Source organism: Delphinus delphis, chromosome 2, assembly GCF_949987515.2.
Source record: "Delphinus delphis chromosome 2, mDelDel1.2, whole genome shotgun sequence".
NCBI lineage: Eukaryota > Metazoa > Chordata > Mammalia > Artiodactyla > Delphinidae > Delphinus > Delphinus delphis.
In genome coordinates, this window is record NC_082684.1 from 63,314,269 (window position 1) to 63,334,020 (window position 19,752).

Below are 19,752 nucleotides of genomic sequence, written 5' to 3' on the forward strand. Positions count from 1 at the left end.
GGGTATGAGGAACGAAAAGGTGTCCCAAGTTTCTTTTTTTTGCAACCAGGGTAGTTGCCATTCGCACATGAATAGGAGAGAAAATAAGTGCGGTGGTGGTGATGGCGGCCAAGGAGGCTATAGGAGTTGGTAGGAAGGGGAGGGCATGGTTATGTAAATTTACTTTTAAGTATCTTGAAGTTGAGGTGCTTGTGGGTCATTCTGGAAGAACTGTTCAGAAGATACCTGATCATAGAAGTATGAAGCTTGAGAGAAAGCTATAGATCAGACCATGGCATATTGTATTGGCTACTCGGACAGCACTGAGTTCCAGTACTGCTTCTGGTAATGAAACAATAGTTTATATTAGACTACACCTCCCATATATTAAAATTGTATATTAAAAATATATATTAAAATATATATTTAAAAAAAGTATTTGAAGATACTGGTGAGTGACCAAAAGCAGAAAGAAACTAGAGAGAAACTTTAAAAAAGGGATCAACTCTGAGTGAAATTTCTGTTTGACTGAGGGAGCTCCCTAGTCAGCGGGACTTTGACAGCTAAACTCAAGCAGAAAGCTGCAGTGTTAGTGGTTTGAAGTAGCAGTATTCATCTATCTTCGGATAACAGGAATTTTACTACTCTTAAGTAGGATAAATAGAAGCTATTTTCTATTGTTTTATTTAAGTCATTTGGATTCTGGCATTTATTTACTTTACAACAGAATTTATCTTTACAAAACTGTAAATCATATGATCCTATTCTTGAGTGTGTAAATGTATAGAAGGGAGGTTTATACATTAGATAGATAGAAAAATGTCTGTATCTGAAATAATACAATTTTTGGCTGGTCCTTATGGATGATTTGTTTTTACTTTCTTTGTATTTTTGTCAGTGAGAACCTTTTTTACAGTGCACCTATGCGTTGTTTTTGTAGTCAAATAGGGTATGTTCTATTTTGAGAAGATGTTTAGCAGAGGGACCCAGTAGTTTCCAGTTTACTTCTTCAGCTTACTGACTTGTCAGAGCATTCTTAATTGATGAAATATTAAAAACTTGATATTTTGCTTCAGGAAAATGGGACCAGTATTGCCGATCATGTTCGAAATTCCACTTGGGCAAAAAATGGCACCTACCAAGATGTTCTTCATAATGCTTCTGAAGAAGCCATAGAACAAAACATACGAGCTGGTGCCCAAGCAGTTTTGCAGGTAGATCACTTGTTATTTTTTTAAAATAAAATAAAAATCATTAAATATTTCAAATACAAAATTCAGTATTTCAGTGTAATTTTTAAAATGTAATGAACTCACCACCCACATTTATTAATTATCATTATGCCATATTAATTTTGTTTTTCCCTTAACTTTCATTTCACTTCATAATATATTGATAAACACTACATTTTTTTTTCTAGACAGTTTTAAACTTTATATAAATTGTGTCAGGGTGTACTGTCATCTGCAACATTTTGCATTAACCATTATGTTTTTGAGATTTGTTGTTGATACATAGCCATAGTTAATTCATTTTAAAGTACTTTGTGATATTACAATTTATGGTTATTTCATATTTATTCCTTTTTTTGTTGATGGTTTTTTGTTTCCAGTTTCTCAGTATTCCAGATAATGCTACATTAAACATGCTATATATGTATTTTTGGGCACATGTGGGAGAATTTCCCTAGGATATATACATAGAAGTGGAATTACTGGGTTGGAGCATTTGTACATTATCAGCTTTACTTTACTGTTATTGCCAAATTGTTCTCCGGCATGGTTATAATAATTTACATTCCGTCTAGTAGTGCTTCTAAGTTCTCATTTCCTTATATCTTCCTCATTACTTGTATAGTCAGATTTTAATTTTTGCTGCTCCTGTGTGTGTGAAATGTTGTCTCATTTTTTCTTAGTTTTTGTTTCCCTGTTTCAATTTGCTTTTCCTTCATCACTACTGAAATTGAGCATCTTTTCTCATGTATGAATGGCCTGTTAATATGCTTTTTCCATTATTCTTTTGGATTGTTTGTCTTTTTGTTACTGATTTTTAGTTCATTATATTCATTCATTTTTTTAAACGATACTGTTTTTGTCAAGGCCACATGTGACCTCCCCATTGTTAAATCGAATGGATGTTTTTCAATCCTAATTTTACTAGAGTTGTCTGGAGCATTCTACAGAGTAGGTCATTCCCTCGCTGTTGAAACCCTTCTTTATCTGGCCTTCAGAGTAGCATACCCTCCTGTGTTTCTCCTAACTCACCGGCCTCTTCTCAGATTTTTTTTTTTTATACTGATTTTTCAATATATTTCTCAACTTTTCATGTTGAAGTGCCCAGGAATCAGCTTTCAGATCTCTTTTCTATGTAAACTTACTCACTTGTTGATCTCATCCATTCCTATGGCTTTAAGTGTCATCTATATACTGCAACTTCTACATTTTATCTCTAGTCTGAGACTTCTTATCTGAACTCTATGAGTCCTGAACTCAAATATTCAAATGCCAAGTTGGCATCTTCACTTGAATATCTAATAGATACCTCAAACTTGACATGTCTAAAACTTGGCTTCTCACCTTGTTCAACAAACATGCTCTTCCTGCAGTTTTCCTCGCTTCATTTGATGGCAGCTGTTTTTCAGTTGCTCAGGCCATCTAATTTCCTATATTTCTTCTATATCTTATATCTAATTTGACGACAAATCCTGTCAACTTTCAGAATGTATGCAGAATCTGACTGCTGTTCCGCACTCACACTACTTCTTGTGTTCAAGCCTCAGTAATCTTTCATCTGGATTATTGCAATAAATTTCTAATTAGTATTCTTGCTTCTGGTCTTGCCCATCCATCATCCTGGTATATTCTCAACACAGTAGCCAGAGGGATCCTGTAAAATGTAAGTCAGATCATGTTATTTTTCTGCTCTGAACCCTCTGGTGGCTTTTCCTTATCACTAAGCATAAAAACAAAGTTCTTCCCAATGGTCTGTCAGGCCTTTACGTCATTGCTCCTCAGAGTGTGGTCCACAGACTAGTGCTGGTCCACAAGGTAATTACAAAATTGAGAGCGAGAGTTTAGAAACTAAGTCATTGAATGTCTCTTGATTCTGATGAAAAGTCTTTTTTTCATTTCCTTTTTTACCTATTCATTTTTTAAATTGTATTTTATAATAGGATTGTTCTGTAAGACTTGGGGGGGAAAACCTGTTCCCTCACCACTGGCAGTGTGAGAAGCTCTGCTTCACATGCTCTGGCTGTTTCTCAACGTATCTCCCACTGCTTTTCCCCTTCCTCACTTCACTCTGTACGTCTTGCTGTTCCTCAGATATGCTAGGCCGGCTCTCACCGGTCCTTTAAACTTGCTTTTCCTTTTCTTTGGAACGGTTTTCTTCCGTGTTGCTACATAATTGAGCTTTGCTTTTCCTTTTTTAAGTCACCCATATTTATATCCATTCTCGGCTCCCTGCCACCTTTGCTTACTGGGTTTCCCGGGAGGGTGAGGTGATATTGAGTACACTTGCCTTGTTCTTGGCTTTTGGCACTGCTTCCAAATGTCTCAGGTTCAGGCAGAACTTTTCAGGTTCAATTGCTGTTATAACATTTGCTGTAGTTCTTGATAAATATTCTTTTTCAGATTAAGGAATTTTACCTTTTTTCTTAGTTTGCTAAATTTAAAAAAAATAATGAATAAGTGCTAAATGCTTTTTCTTTATGCACTGTGATGATCCTACTTTTTTCCATTTTAATCTATTGATAGGATATAGTATATTAATAGACTTTTCCAATGTCACGGCATCCTTACATTTCTGGGGTAAATAACTACTTGGTCATAAAGTATTATATTTTGATCAATTTGAATTGCTGCTGTTTTTTGAAGATTTTTGTCTATATGTTCATAAGTGATATTGGTCTCTTCTTTTCTTATGTAGTCCTTGTTTGTTTTTGATAACTGGATTATTGTTTTATAAAAATAAATTGGGTAGTTTATTTGTCTCTGAAACAGCTTGTGTAAAATAGGGATCATCTACTGGTAAGGCTGGGCAAAACTCTGCCTATAAAGCAGTGTAGGCCTGGTGTTTAGGGATGGATCAGGGATACCTTGATTACCAGTTCACTTTCTTTTATGGTATCGATATATACGTCTTTTGTATTCCTTCTTGAGTCAGTTTTGGCTATTTATGTTTTATCTAAAGAATAATCCATTTTTTTAAATTTTCAATTTTATTGACATAAAGTTATTCACTGAACTATCATTTTAAAATTCTCTACTGGCTATGTAGGTATGTCCGTATTTTATTTCTAATGTTATTTGTGCCTCTTTTTTGCTTTTCTTAGTGTTGTTAGACTTACAGAGTCAGCTCTTTTCCCAATTTTAAAGTTAGCTTAATGTTCTTTTCTCACATGATTTTACAACTGTATTTTGCCATGGAGTTCATCCAGGGGATTTAAATCAGAATTATGGGTGTAGAAGATGTAAATGTCCTAGGTTCACAATAGATGTAATGTTCTGTTCCTCCAAAGCGTCTTTGAAAACCTTTGCACATACCTGTCACCCTTATAACAACTTTCTCCTCAGTAACAAAATACAGTTAATGATTTGATTATAATGAATTTAATTAAAGGTACATATTGATGAACCCTGATTAGTAGTACTATAATAATATGCAGTCTGTTATTACCAAAACAGATATGCACACATAGTCAATAAACATGAAAAAAGAGAATAGATGGTGTTGAACACCTCATTCAGAAAGTCCATCTTGATTGAGGTATCATCTTTTATCCTAAACGATTTTTAATTTTTATTGTTCTTTTCATTTTATGACGACAATCAGGTGGTTATATTAAAGCGCCCTCACTTTTAAAAAATGCTGTTTTTCACTTGGCTTATTTTTTTCAGGTGCCTACTAGTAATTTTATATTTGTCTAGATAAACATAAAAATAGATTTAATGAGCTTAAATTTCCAATATTAAGCTGGTGGTAGAAGCAGGGTTAGAATTAACCTACAGTCTAACGCTTTTAAGTTTGCTGTAGATCACCTAGTGATCAGCATCTTGAGTTGTTTTCCCTTTGAATAAGTAATTTCCCATTGAAATTCTGTAACGAATCACTAATGATTTCTTTTATCTTAGGTGTTTATTATAAACTCCTCAAACATATTTCTTCTTGAACCTGCAAATGAGATAAAAAATCTTCTGGATGAGCACACAGATATGTGTAAACGAATTCTTAACATTTATCGGTTCATGGTTGTGCAAGTATCAATGGACAAAAAGACTTGGTAAAAATACTTATCTTTTTTTTTTATTGTGTATATGAGCATAGTAAATTCTAGAGGAATAGTGCCTGTGAAGAGGGCTTGTAACAATATTGTACAGGCTTCTATTATTGAATGAATGAGTGAATAAATATAATATTTTATGTAATAATCATGATGACACAGTGGTCTCCTTCACTTTGTCTCAAACATCTTTGATCAAACTGCCACAAGATGCCTTTGTTTATCTTTCTAAAGTGGGCATGTGATGGCCTCCCCCACTGCCCGCCACCCCGAGGAATGAATACTGGCATGCATGTATGAATAAATGAATTTATATGGGTGAATGAATGAATAAGTAAATGACTGAATGTATGAAATGCCTGATTCCTCAACCTGGCATTCAAGGCTTTGTACAGTCAGGCTCCTGAGTATTTTTCTAGCCCTATCTCAAGCCTAAGCTCCACCCTGCAGAATGAGATCCTACCTCCCAGCTTTATCAAATTGCTGTCTCTCGAGCACAATCTGAACTTTTCTTTAGAGTGTCTGATTCCTGTCATCTTTTCCTATTGTTACCATAACTGTCCTTAGATTCTACCTTCCTTTTTCCACATAGCCTTATTTTTTCAGCTCACTTCCTTTCATTCTGTATTTGTACCTCTGTTGTAGATCTTGTCAAAATTGTCTTAGTTCCTAAATTACTTGTAAAATGTCCATTTACCTCACTGAATTGAGATGCCCTGAAAGGTATATATACTGGTTGTCTTGTTTTTATATTTCCTACATTTGTTAACATAGTATCATATATTATTGATACTCTATAAATATTTGTTTAATTGAATGAAAAAAGAGGCCTTTTAGAGAGATGAGAAGAGCCGTTCTTCGGTTTCTGTAAAAATGATACATGTTCATTGTAAAATTCAAACAAAGAAAAGTTTTAAAAAGAAAATAAAAGTTGCCCGATAGCTCACTCTCTAGAGGTAATTATTGTTTGCCCTTTGGTGAACATCTGGTTCACCAAACCACACACACAGTCACATAGTATTATGCCATATGTATGTACCATAATTTTCTTAACTAATCACCTGTTGCTGGATATGTAGTTACTTATTTTGTTGTTGGAGGAGGGAAGGATAATGGACATCCTTGTATGTATGCAATTTTCCTCTTTTGAGTCATTCTTAAAGACTGGGGGTACTTAGTCAAAGAATATGCCTACTTGGTGTTTTGTTACATATGGGAAAATGGTTTTATTTTGAAAAAACTTTTGATTAACATAATATTGATATAGTTACATCTAGAAGTAGTTATTAACTGATTTGGAGCACTTTTTCTGTGTCAGGTATCTTTTTAATCTTTTAACATCTGTTTTCTTTCTTAATCCTTGTAGCACCCTATGAGGTAGATAATTTTACATGGTGATTCTTAGGCACAAAGAGATTAAGTAATTTATCATTGTTCACACAGCATAAATTTGAACTGTGGTCCTACTGACCATTCTTTTGTTAGTCCTTCCCCTTTTTTTCTTTTTATATGCTTTTAATCAATGCTGTTGGTCCAGGTTAAAGTGAGAGACTTGCTATGTGGAACACAATTTTAGAATTTTTAAAAATTTTATAAGTTCCCTTGAAGTCAGAGCATTATGAAAGATTTCTCACATATTTACATTGAATTTATAAGACTTTATGAATTAAAATCATTATTGTATTACAAAGTGAAAAGTTATCTAATAATATATGAGTGAATTATGGTTTGACCACAAATCAGAAAGATTTATTTGGAAAACCTATTCTTTATTGAATATGTGGTTGACTTTAAATGGCTTTTCATTTCATATAGTGAAGCTAGAAGCCTAAGGTTACAAACATGTTACCTCTGATTTTTATGAGTTGAATGCATACGTTTGTTTGGTTAATAAATTCAGGATATTTTTCATTGAGTGATACTTTTATATTTAATTCTGCACTTACTTCCCAGAAAAACCATGATATTAGATCTGGGATTTCTTGCTGCCTCTGCCGCATTTCTCACATGGACTGTCCCACATATTGCTATGCCTAGAATGGGCCTGCAAATAAGCCAGAGAGGAGGAGGCTTGATAGACTTAGGTTGTTAGTCTGACTATACGCCCAACTGAAATCCCCTTGTCAGACTTTTTTTTTTTTTTTTTTGTATGTGGTTGCATCAGTTTTTGAATTATCAGGTGCAAATAAGGTAGTTTTATGGTCTTAATATTAAGCATCTAGGAGGAAGAGGCAAGATAAGGATAATATAATAGGGTTGGCTTGACTTGCAGTACACAAAGAGGATAAAGAATTGAAAGATGGCCAAACGAAAAAGGATGGAAAGAAGCAATAGAGTGATGGTTCTTGATTACTTGTCAGGCTCATTGTGATCTGTTAGCCTTAAAATACCATATAATTTTTGAAATTGAACCTGGTACAATTCTAGATGTGCAGTTGTTCTCCATATTGTAAAGATGGATGAGATGGACAGGTATCAAGGTAGAATTGTATTGTATAGACAGATGAGTGTTCTTCAGACAGCTCCCTAAGGTCACCTATTTGATTTGTGGGGTGGAGGGATGGGAGCAGTCTCCATATTCTCACTCCCAATTCATCAGCTGTTGTATAAATTTTTATTTGGTGAGAGGTATTGTGGCTGAGAAATGGCTTAAAAATGGCTGGGATAGATTTATAAAATGGAATTTTATATTTTAATATTCAAAGAATTCTAAAATTTTGAAAGATATTTGGTATTTGAGTTATTGAAAGGTAATAACATTTTTATAACAAATATTAATTTGAAAGTTATTCATTAACCAAAAGCAAACATATGCAAAAAGGAAACATTAATTAATTTTTTTACTTTAAGGGAACAGATGCTGCTTGTGTTGCTCAGAGTCACGGAGTCTGTACTGAAGATGCCGTCACAAGCTTTTCTACAGTTCCAGGGGAAAAAAAATATGACCTTGGCAGGTCGACTTGCAGGACCACTTTTCCAGGCAATAAAAATAAATAAATAAATAGATAAATAGGTGGATAGATATGTATTTTTTCTTAAGACTCATTGAGCCCTGAACTTACTACCTGGGAAGAAAGCTTTAAATCAGAAATCATTTCATATTAAATAATTTTTTGTAGAGCCAAATAAAAGTTGCTTATCTAAATAGACTATTTGCCATACATACAAGCTCACAACCTAATAGAGGAAATATCAATCAGATCTGTGAAAAAAGTGTTAAAACAAGCTGATTGTATTTATCTCCTGTGTGGTACACTTACGTATGATTGCAAAAAGCTGCCAGAAGGCTTCATGATAATGGCTTGATTGTTTCTATTATGAGTTTCCTGGTCTCTGGGATTGTTAGAAAAACAAGATTTTAAGTCGTTCTGTAGTAAAGAAAAAGTAGTAAATCACGATTCTTTCTTACCATGCTATTCTGGAAGACTTTATTCTCTTCACGTCTTCATTTGAAGTATCAGTGGTAGTTGATTATATAGGAATTATATGCTGTGTTTTCCACCCTAAGGATAGAGCACTGACTTTAAATGTATTATGGATTATTTGGAAAATAGAAAGCAAAGTAGTATTTTTTTAAAGATGACACATTAAATACAAATACATGGATAAAATGGTTCTTAATGTCAAGGATAAAAGCTATCTCAGCTCCCATTCTTGTCCATTAGTGTAGCCATTCAAATGATTATTTTTTCCCCAGATATGCTGGTTCACCTAAAATTCTGTGATGGTAGTGTATAAGTCTTTGAAACCAGCTACATTTATTATCTAAACTCCTCTTGACTTCATGAGTTCCCCACCCCCACCGCCATGGTTAGAACTAACCCAATGGTGGGCGCTATTGGAAGGTAAAATTTTAGCTTGCTACATGGAATAACTTTTTTGTACTCTGAATGTTTAAAACTAGAATGGAGGACCACTCGTTATTACTGTTTTATTTCATAAACTCTGGTCATTTTTATCTTTATATTTAATGTATAAATTTATGTGAATTCCTTAGTAAAATTGGTTGAGTTAAACTTTTGAAAAACTTTTATTTTGTGACTTATTTCTTCAATAGGAGGATTATATCTTTGGTAGAAATCTATAAAGTCTCAGGGGTACAGCCTGGTCAGTAATTTCTGCCCTTTTATGAATAAGTTTTTTATTCTGTGATTGGATTTGTTACAGAACACCTTTAATTCCTCTGGTGTCTTTAAAATGAAATTTAATTTTATCCTTCAGTTTACGTTTAAGTTTTCAAAAACACATTTCAGTAAGTTAAATACATCTCTAGTAACTTTTTTTTGGTTTTAGAATATTCAAATTGTATAGTTAGTGATTCCCATCTTTAATTTGAGAATGTAGGTTTTGTTGTTTTAGTTCAATAACTACTAACTACTCAATAATTTCAACACCTAATAGTGTGGAGACTTTTATGTCTTTTTAAACAACATTTATTTAACATTAACATAATGCAGCATGAAGGGTAGTTAAACTTTAGGGAGATTTCTTTTCAGTTTTGGTAACTTGTCCTAATGCCAGAATGTTGGGAATTGGCAGTTGTTGAAATTTATAGTAGGTACTAATGAGTGTTTGAATTACTTTTATAAGTATTATGTACCAAGAAAGGATATCATGGATATTATATGATTTAAAGTTCTGCTTGTTGGTGTAATTTTTTAATAATTGATTTTGAATATATTTCACTGTTATTTCTGATTATTTGTCTTTATAGACTCTTATAGTTGCCTGGATTAAAGCAAATCTAAATGTGTACATCTCCCGAGAGCTTTGGGATGACTTACTCTCAGTATTGTCATCGTTGACCTATTGGGAAGAGTTAGCCACTGAATGGTCACTGACTATGGAGACACTAACTAAAGTTTTAGCTAGAAATTTATATAGTTTGGATCTCAGTGATTTACCATTGGATAAGCTGAGTGAACAGAAACAAAAAAAGCACAAAGGGAAAGGTAAGAGTTGTTCACAAAGGTGCTCCATATAAATTTGTTTAAATAATTTGGTCTGGGAAAATCAAGCCAGGGAGAGGTGTGAAGGTAAAAGTTGTATTTTCTCTTAATTATTCCCTCCTTAATTTACGCTGAAGGTTAAAAATTTTCAACAGTGAAACATGTAGGTACCTTGTAATTGTTCTTGAAGAGCCTTAAATTCAACAGTAATTTTGATGAGAAATAAAGTATTCTGTACATATCTAGCTAAAGTTACATAAATAATTCAGAATCTTAAATATTTTATTTTTAATAATTAACCAAAATGTGTTATAAAACACTCTTCCTTTTTTTTTTTTTTTTTGCGGTACGCGGGCCTCTCACTGTTGTGGCCTCTCCCGTTGCGGAGCACATGCGCAGGCTCAGTGGCCATGGCTCACGGGCCTAGCCGCTCTGCGGCATGTGGGATCTTCCCAGACCGAGGCACGAACCCGTGTCCCCTGCATCGGCAGGCAGACTCTCAACCACTGCGGCACCAGGGAAGCCCCCTTTTTATCATACACAATTTTTTATTGAAACATAGAAGGTGATTTCATGTTACTCTTATTTAAAAAGAATTGTGTGAGAAATTCTTTTAAAAGCATTTTCTTAGTTTTAACAAAAGCAAACATTCGCTGGATGTGGATTATATACCTGCCTAATGTTAAAAAGCTGGAGAGGGACAGTAACATAGTGATTATATCATAAAAACATGTCCTTATAATTCTGGGTTTGCTAGTATTTTTCACTCTTAATAATTAGTTGCAGTCTAGAGATTACATCTGAGTCACATTTCATACTTAACAATAGTCCAGAGTGCTAAATGTGTGACCAGACTACTTTTTCCTGGACTGTTTATTTTCCAAGTGGCTATTATTGGCAGGTAGAGATAGAGTAACTTCCACCACAGGATCTATTTTGGTTAGCTCATTTTCTATCCTTTTTTGCCTGTCCAAATATTTCACTTCTATATGAAGCAAGTGGGTGGTAGAGGATTTATAATCATTTATTGTTGATATTGTATTTTTAAAAATCTGCCTCAGTTTTGGAACATGAAAATGAAGTTCAGAAAAACCTTATAGTATGCAAGCATTTTATCTAGTTACTTTATGAGTAAACCTAAGAGTCTGAGGCAAAGTGGCACACATAATTCGAAGAGATTATTGATATGGTGACGGTACACTGAGATTGAAAATCTGCATTTCTAGGAGTGGGACATGAATTTCAGAAAGTTTCAGTTGACAAGTCATTTTCTAGAGGATGGAGTCGTGATCAGCCTGGCCAAGCCCCAATGAGACAGAGAAGTGCAACAACCACTGGTTCCCCAGGAACGGAAAAGGCGAGGAGTATAGTACGGCAAAAAACTGTTGGTATGTACTCTTTAAAATCATGAGAATTGTATGGGGCAGTACGTTTATAGTCCTTAGTAACAATGTATATAAATACACGGTTTTCTTATCTGTTGGTTTTTGTTGTTAAATGAAAAACTTCCATTGGAAAACCTTTTTTTCAGTAATACTTGGAGTCTGATGACATGCTGTGTTATCACTTTATGCTATTAAGATGTGTCTTACATTATTGTTTTCATGTAGTTTATTTTACTGTTGATATCAATAATTTTAAACCGTTACTTTACAGAATTGAAGAAGTAGAACTCTGATTCACTTTATAGAACTCATGTATTAATTGATATAGTTTCTACTAAGTGAATATACTCATAAACATGGAAAATTAGGTAGCTTATTTTCAGTGCTACAATTATACAATTATATTGGCTTCACAAACTTCCAGTGAGGAATTCATGCTCTCTACTTATAGACAGCTGAGGCCAAGGTGGAGTATACTGCTAGGTTCCTTGCTGCCTTTAACAAGCATGGAAGAAATTTCTATGATGGGAGGAATTTCTGGATGTAGGATCACTCAGCATACTGTGGACCTAGTTACCATCTTATTCCTTTTCCTCTCAGAGATTTGTAACTTGGTCTTCATTGTAGTAGAAAGAGTGCTGCAAGGAAAAATGAGGACTTTGTCCTGATCTTTTTTTTCACTCTTTCATCACTAAATAGCTAGATAACCTTGAATAATTTACTGAACTTTCTAGGCGTTATTTACTTCATCTGTATAGTGGGTATGATAATATCTCACATGCCTGAAACAAAATTGCTTGAAGTTACTTCAGGCTTTGCAATCTGTGATTCTGTGGAAGGAGAATTTTCTGTGGGAATATATCTATATTTGATGGTAATCAGTGAAAAACACTACTATTTTAAAGAAATTTAAAAACATTGTTGTAGGACGTGTCTTCTATGAAATGATGTGTTCTAAAGTGTTAAGAATTACAGTTCTAAAGGAAGAAACAAAAGTAGAAAGAGAATAAGGTAATTAAAGATGTTAGAAGAATTAGAAATGTTTAAAATTGTTCAAAAGAATATTTTCACAATTGTCTTCTGCCTATAAAATAACCATAGAATTATATTGATTGTATATGTCAAGCCAGAAGAATGAGAGATTATACACGGAAAAAGGATATTGATGGATAAAAATTAATATAATTTAATTTTGGTATAGAATTACATTTTGAAATTCTTGGGAAGATGTTGATTACATCTGAAATGCCTTTCTTCATTTTATGTTAATGTCAACGTTTATAGAAAATATTTCTATATTGGTTAAGAAGGAATTGTTCTTTTAATTTTAAAATTTTACTTAACTAGAATCTTTTTAAAAAGTTCCATATATATATTTTTCTGATTATAGAAGTAATTTATGCTTAGTGTGGAAAGTAAAGTTTAAGGAAGCATAAAAACATATTAGGTGTCTAATGAGAAGAAATCATTGCTAACATGTTGGCATATTTCTAATCTGTATAAAAGCATGTGTGAGTAAAATACTCATCTTAAAAGTATACCTGACTGATTACTTTCTGATACCTATGTTAAAACAGTCTTGCCTGGCTTGCTCATTGGACTAACCTATCAAATAAAAAGTTAAAGCATTACCACAGCAAAGGAAACCATAAACAAGACAAAAAGACAACCCTCAGAATGGGAGAAAATATTTGCAAATGAAGCAACTGACAAAGGATTAATCTCCAAAATTTACAAGCAGCTCATGCAGCTCAATATCAAAAACACAAACAACCCAATCCAAAAATGGGCAGAAGACCTAAATAGACATTTCTCCAAAGAAGATATACAGATTGCCAACAAACACATGAAAGAATGCTCAACATCATTAATCATTAGAGAAATGCAAATCAAAACTACAATGAGATATCATCTCACACCAGTCAGAATGACCATCATCAAAAAATCTACAAACAATAAATTCTGGAGAGGGTGTGGAGAAAAGGGAACCCTCTTGCACTGTTGGTGGAAATGTAAATTGATACAACCACTATGGAGAACAGTATGGAGGTTCCTTAAAAAACTAAAAATAGAACTGCCATACGACCCAGCAATCCCACTACTGGGCATATACCCTGAGAAAACCATAATTCAAAAAGAGTTCATTGCAGCCCTATTTACAATAGCCAGGACATGGAAGCAGCCTAAGTGTCCATCAACAGATGAATGGATAATGAAGATGTGGCACATATATACAATGGAATATTACTCAGCCATAAGAAGAAACGAAATTGAGTTATTTGTAGTGAGGTGGATGGACCTAGAGTCTGTCATATAGAGTGAAGTCAAAAAGAGAAAAACAAATACCATATGCTAACACATATATATGGAATCTTAAAAAAAAAAATGATCATGAAGAAACTAGGGGTAGGACGGGAATAAAGATGCAGACCTACTAGAGAATGGACTTGAGGACACAGGGAGGGGGAAGGGTAAGCTAGGACAAAGAGAGAGAGTGGCATGGGCATATATACACTACCAAATGTAAAACTGATAGCTAGTGGGAAGTAGCCACATAGCACAGGGAGAACAGCTCTGTGCTTTGTGACCACCTAGAGGGGTGGGATAGGGAGGGTGGGAGGGAGGGAGACGCAAGTGGAAAGAGATATGGGGGTATGTGTATATGTATAGCTGATCCACTTTGTTATAAAGCAGAAACGAACACACCATCGTAAAGCAATTATACTCCAATAAAGATGTTAAAAAAAAAAGGTAAAGCATTACAAACTTTGTTTAGAAAGGTAGCTGCATAAAGTTGGAAAATACTAATACTAGAAAATGTTGAACTCCTTGCATCAGATTTCATTACATGTCAGTACCATAATTTAACCTGTATCCTGAAGATGGACTTTTAGTTTATTTCCAATTTTGTGCTGTTAAAAATGGTACAGAATATAGTTATGTATATTTCTATACTTTGTGCTTACATGCAGATATGTCTGTAGGTTTAATCTATAGGATTTGGAATTAAATTGCCCTTAAAACAATGAGATACCACTACATATCTATTAGAATGGCTGAAATCCAGAACATTGACAACATGAAATGCTGACAAGAATATGGAGCAACAGTAACTCTCATTGCTCGTAGGAATGGTACAGCCACTCTGGAAGACAGTTTGGTAGTTTCCTAGAAAACTAAACATACTCTTACCATAGAATCAAACCATCCTTGGCATTTACCCAAGTAAGTTGAAAACGTATGTCCACACAAACATTGGCACTCAAATATTTGAAGCAACTTTATTCATAAACTCGGAATTTATGCCAGGATTTGGAATCAACCAAGATATTCTTAAATAGGTGAATGAATTAACAAACAGTGGTACATCCACACAGTGGAATATTATTCTTTGAATATAAAAAGTGAGCTATCAGGCCATGGAAAAAATACGGAGGAGCTCCAGATGCATATGACTAAGTGAAAGAAGCCAATCTGAAAAGGTTACATACACTATGATTCCAACTATATGATATTCTGGAAAAGGGAAAACTAAAGAGACAATAAAAAGATTACTGATTACCAGGGGTGGAGGTGGGGAGCAGGGCAACAAGGAGGGACGAATAGGTGGAGCACAGGGGGTTTTTAGAGCAGTGAAAGTATTCTGTATGATACTGTAATGGTGCATACATGTTATACATTTGTCAAAAGCCCATAGAATGTACAACACAAAGAGTGATCCCTAATGTAAACTGTGGATTTTGTTAATGACACTGTATCAGTATTAGCTCATCAGTTGTAGAAAATGTACTATACCAATGAAAGATGTCAGTACTTGGGGAAACTCGAGGTGGGGGTGGGAGAAGAAGGGGATATATTGGAACTCTTTGTACTTGCCACTCAATTTTCCTGTAAACCTGAAACTGCTTTTTAAAAATGAAAGTGTACAGGCAGACCTCAGGAGATAAGTGCGGGTTTGGTTCCAGACCACCACAATAAAGCAAATATCCCAATAAAGCGGGTCACACGAATTTTTTGGTTTCCCAGTGCATATAAAGGTTATGTTTACACTATACTGCAGTCTGTTAAGTGTTCAGTAGCATTATGTCTAAAGAAACAATGTTACATACCTTAATTTAAAATATTGCCCCGAAATGCTAACCATGAATCTGAATCTTCAGCACTTCATAGTCTTTTTGCTGGTGGCTGATGACTGATCAGGGTGGTGGTTGCTGAAGGTTGGGGTGGCTGTGACCGTTTCTTAAAGTGAGACCATTAAGGGAGTTCATGGCATTGGTTGACTCTTCCTTTCACAAACGATTTCTCTGTAGTATGCAATGATGTTTTATTGCATTTTACTCACTAGAATTTCTTTCAGAATTGGAGTCAGTCCCCTCAAACGCTACCACAGCTTTATCACAGCTTTATCAACTAAACTTAAATAATACTCTCAATCTCAATCTCAGCATCTCCATCAGGAGTAGATTCCACCTCAAGAAACCACTTTCTTTGCTCACTCATAAGAAGAAACTCCTCTTCAAAGTTTTATCTTGAGACTGAGTTTTATCTCAGTCCCATCCTCAGGCTAGTTCTGTTGTGCTTTCTACCACATTTGCAGTTACTTCCTGCACTAAAGTCATCCATGAGGATTGGAATTAACTTCTTCCAAACTTCTGTTAATGTTGACATTTTGACCTCTTCCCATGAGTCACATTGTTCTTAATGGCATCTAGAATGGTTTTCTTGTTTCCAGAAGGTTTTCAGTGTGTCTATACTTTGCCCAGATTCATCAGAGGAATCACCATCTATAGCAGCTATAGCCTTACGAAATGTATCGTAAAGAATAAGACTTGAAAGTTGAAATAATTGTTTGATCCATGGGCTGCAGAATGGATGTTGTGTTAGCAGACATGAAAGCAATGTGCATCTCATTGCACATCTCCATCAGAGCTCTTGGGTGACGAGGTGCATTGTCAATGAGCAGTAATATTTTGAAAGGAATCTTTTCTGAGCAATAGGTCTTGACAGTGGGGCTTAAAATATTCAGTAAACCATGTTGCAAACAGATGTGCTGTCATCCAGGCTTTGTTGTTCCAGTGATAGAGCACAGAGTAGACTTAGCGTAATTCTTAAGGGCCCCAGGATTTTCAGAATGGTAAATGGACATTGGCTTCAACTTGAAGTCCCCAGGTGCATTATCCCCTAACAAGAGGGCCAGCCTGTGCTTTGAAGCTTTTAAGCCAGGCATTGACTCCTCCTCTCTAGCTATGAAAGTCCTCGATGGCATCTTCTTCCAATAGATGGCTGTTGTGTCCACATTGAAAATCTGTTGTGTAATGTAGCCACCTTCATTAATGATCTTAGTTAGATCTTTTCGATAGCTTGCTGCAGCTTCTACATCACCACTTGCTGCTTCCACTTGCACTTTTATGTTATGAAGATGGCTTCTTTCCTTAAATCTCATGAACTAACTCTGCTAGCTTCATGCTTTTCTTCTGCAGCTTCCTCACCTCTCTCAGCCTTCCTAGGATTGAAGAGAGTTAGGGCCTGGCTCTGGATTGGGATTTGGCTTAAGAAATCTTGTGGCTGGCTTGATCTTCTTTCCAGACAACTAAAACTTTCCCCATATCAGCAATATGGCTGTTTTGCTTTCTTATCGTTCGCCTTTTCACTGTTAATTTCCTTCAAGAACTTTTCCTCTTTTGCAGTCACAACTTGGCTGTTTGGAGCAAGCAGTCTAGCTTTCAGCCTGTCTTGGCATTTGACATGCCTTCCTCGCTAAACTTAATCATTTCTAGCTTTTGATTTAAAGTGAGAGTCGTGTGACTCTTCCTTTCACTTGAACACTTAGAGACTATTGTAGGGTAATTAACTGAAGTTAGACCAGTTTCAGTGGCTTTACAGAGATTCTCTGATCTAAGCTTTAGATTAGTAAATCCCCCAAATCCCAGGAGCTAATTCATGTAAGTCATTTTCTGTAGCATAGGTTGCGCAGCTGTGAGGCACTTAACAGATTTCCAGGTATGCATAAAGACCTGTTGTACAGTAGCAGATGGAGAGGTGCACTTCTGAAGAATTCATTCAGGATCAGAACACAAACTTACACCATTGTGATAATGGGAGAAGTTCCAAGGGAAATGCCCAAGCTCTTCCTTCAGGTTGGTGGTGAGAAAGAAGGAATAAAAGGAATTGTTATCTCCAAGGAATTATCTAACCCAAGGGAAAAAAATCAAGAAACTTGTAATTCATCTGTGGAATTGAAAATTTGATTCAATTTAGTTTTAAAAGAAATATCTCTAAAAATCACATCTGATTATAACTGTAGGTGGCATTTTACCTTTTGTGTTGATAAGCAGCACTTCAAGTTTTACCTATGGGTTTATGTCTTTGCTCTAAGTTTTAAGAAATGATTACCTTGAAGTCAACATAACTTTTATTTCAAATCGGATTATAAAATTGCTGGTCACTTTCACGAGAGATAGAAGAAGCTAGCAGGAAATCACGAGTAGGGTCAGATTCTGACATTCTGTATATGGTTTCAATTTTAAAATATACCTATCTTTAATACATTATACAGAAAGCCATATACTGAAGGCATGTTGTTGCCTTTTCTTAATATATTCCAACCTTCCATGTTTTGCTGCACATAAATTTACCTGAAAGCTGCTCTTAAAGAATCCTTTATTTTGCCAACATTAATAAATTTGGGGGTTAGGGACTCTCTAATTATCCTTTTCCATTTATAACTCTATGACATACATCTAGTTTTTGGTTAATACTTTTTTTGGTTTTCTCCTCTATATGTTCACAATGAAAACTTTTTTTTTTTCAAATGATTATGCTGTGCTGCCCAAATACAGATACTCATTCAGTAAAGATTTATTGAGCTCATATGTGCCAGGCACCAGAGTTATATAAGAAGATACAGTTTTTGCCTTTGAAAAGTTAGGAGGCTGACATATAAAACATACAGTCCACTAAAAATAGATTGCAAGCTTTGTAAAAGAAGGAATTCTTGTTTGTTTTGGTAATTGCTGTATTGCTAGTAAGTTAATTATGTGGGAGAGTCTTAAAAGCATCACAGATGATATGACATTTTATGTATGAAGGAGTGTCAAGAAGAAAAGAAGACCAAATGTATTATGAACTCACAGGGCCATGTTGTTGTAAAAGAGCATGAAATCTGTAAGAAACAGTATAAAATTCTGTGTGGCAGCAACGTGGGAGAACAGAAGGAGGAGAAGTTTCCGTGGATATTGCAGCTGGATTGCAAAGGCCTTGTGTGACAGACTAAGGGATTTAGCCATCGGGGAACCAGCTGTTTCTAATAATCAGAAAAATCTAAGATTTCGAATTGATGGTAACATTCAAATATATGTATTTTTTTAATCAATGTCACTATTACACTGGATATTATGCAGTATTATTTCTTTTAAATTCTCCATTCATACATACCTTCATTTATTCAAGAATCTCTAAACTAAAAGTTAAGTTAAAAAATATTTGGGAAGTATAAACTTGATTATTTATTTCTAAGTGTGTCAGAATTTGTCTTTAATTTTGTGAACTGGTTACTTTTAAGAAATTACCAAGTACAACTACAAATGCAATTTTTTTTAAATTCCAGTTTTTAAGTTTTTATCTTCAAAAATTTAATCTTTAAAATTTTTACATAATATGCTTAAGACTTGAATAAGCATAAACATTTTTCTCAATAACTCGATTCTTCATGCTTATTGCAAATTCTATTTTCTGTGTTTTTACTTAAAATTTTAAAATTATACTGTTAAGTTTAATATAAATAGGAGATACTGATTTGATCAAGCATTCTTTTACCAGGAACAAATACTAACCATGAGATTTAATTCTTTAGATTATGAATTACATAAAATTCTCTAAAAAAGACCTATGAGTGACTTTGAAACTTTATTAGGAAAAAGTATGAAAGAAAGAATTTGTTCTTGGAATTCAGCTTCATTAAGAAGAATGGCTCAGAATTGCCTCAGAGTGGCTCAGAGAAATGCCAAATATGGTACCTAAAATTTCTTGGAACTGTTAATATTGGTTCTTTTCAGTGTTTCCATTCGATGAACTTTCGACCTTTGGTTTTGAGAACATAGTGCTAATTAAAGTGTCTGCTGTTTTTAATGCTATACCATTGTAACTGCTAATAATAAAA

General features: G+C 34.5%; 1 protein-coding gene across 7 annotated transcripts in view; it reads left to right on the forward strand.

Annotated features, from left to right (window-relative positions):
* Positions 1–19,752, forward strand: part of RALGAPA1 (Ral GTPase activating protein catalytic subunit alpha 1) — a 221,604-nt gene that overhangs the window by 80,672 nt on the left and 121,180 nt on the right. For all 7 annotated transcript variants that reach the window (XM_060004676.2, XM_060004671.2, XM_060004677.2 and 4 more), the window contains exons 12-16: positions 1,056–1,193; positions 5,112–5,260; positions 8,111–8,240; positions 9,975–10,212; positions 11,436–11,597. In XM_060004676.2, coding sequence (XP_059860659.1) covers positions 1,056–1,193; positions 5,112–5,260; positions 8,111–8,240; positions 9,975–10,212; positions 11,436–11,597 — 817 coding nt within the window. The remainder of the gene's footprint in view (positions 1–1,055; positions 1,194–5,111; positions 5,261–8,110; positions 8,241–9,974; positions 10,213–11,435; positions 11,598–19,752) is intronic.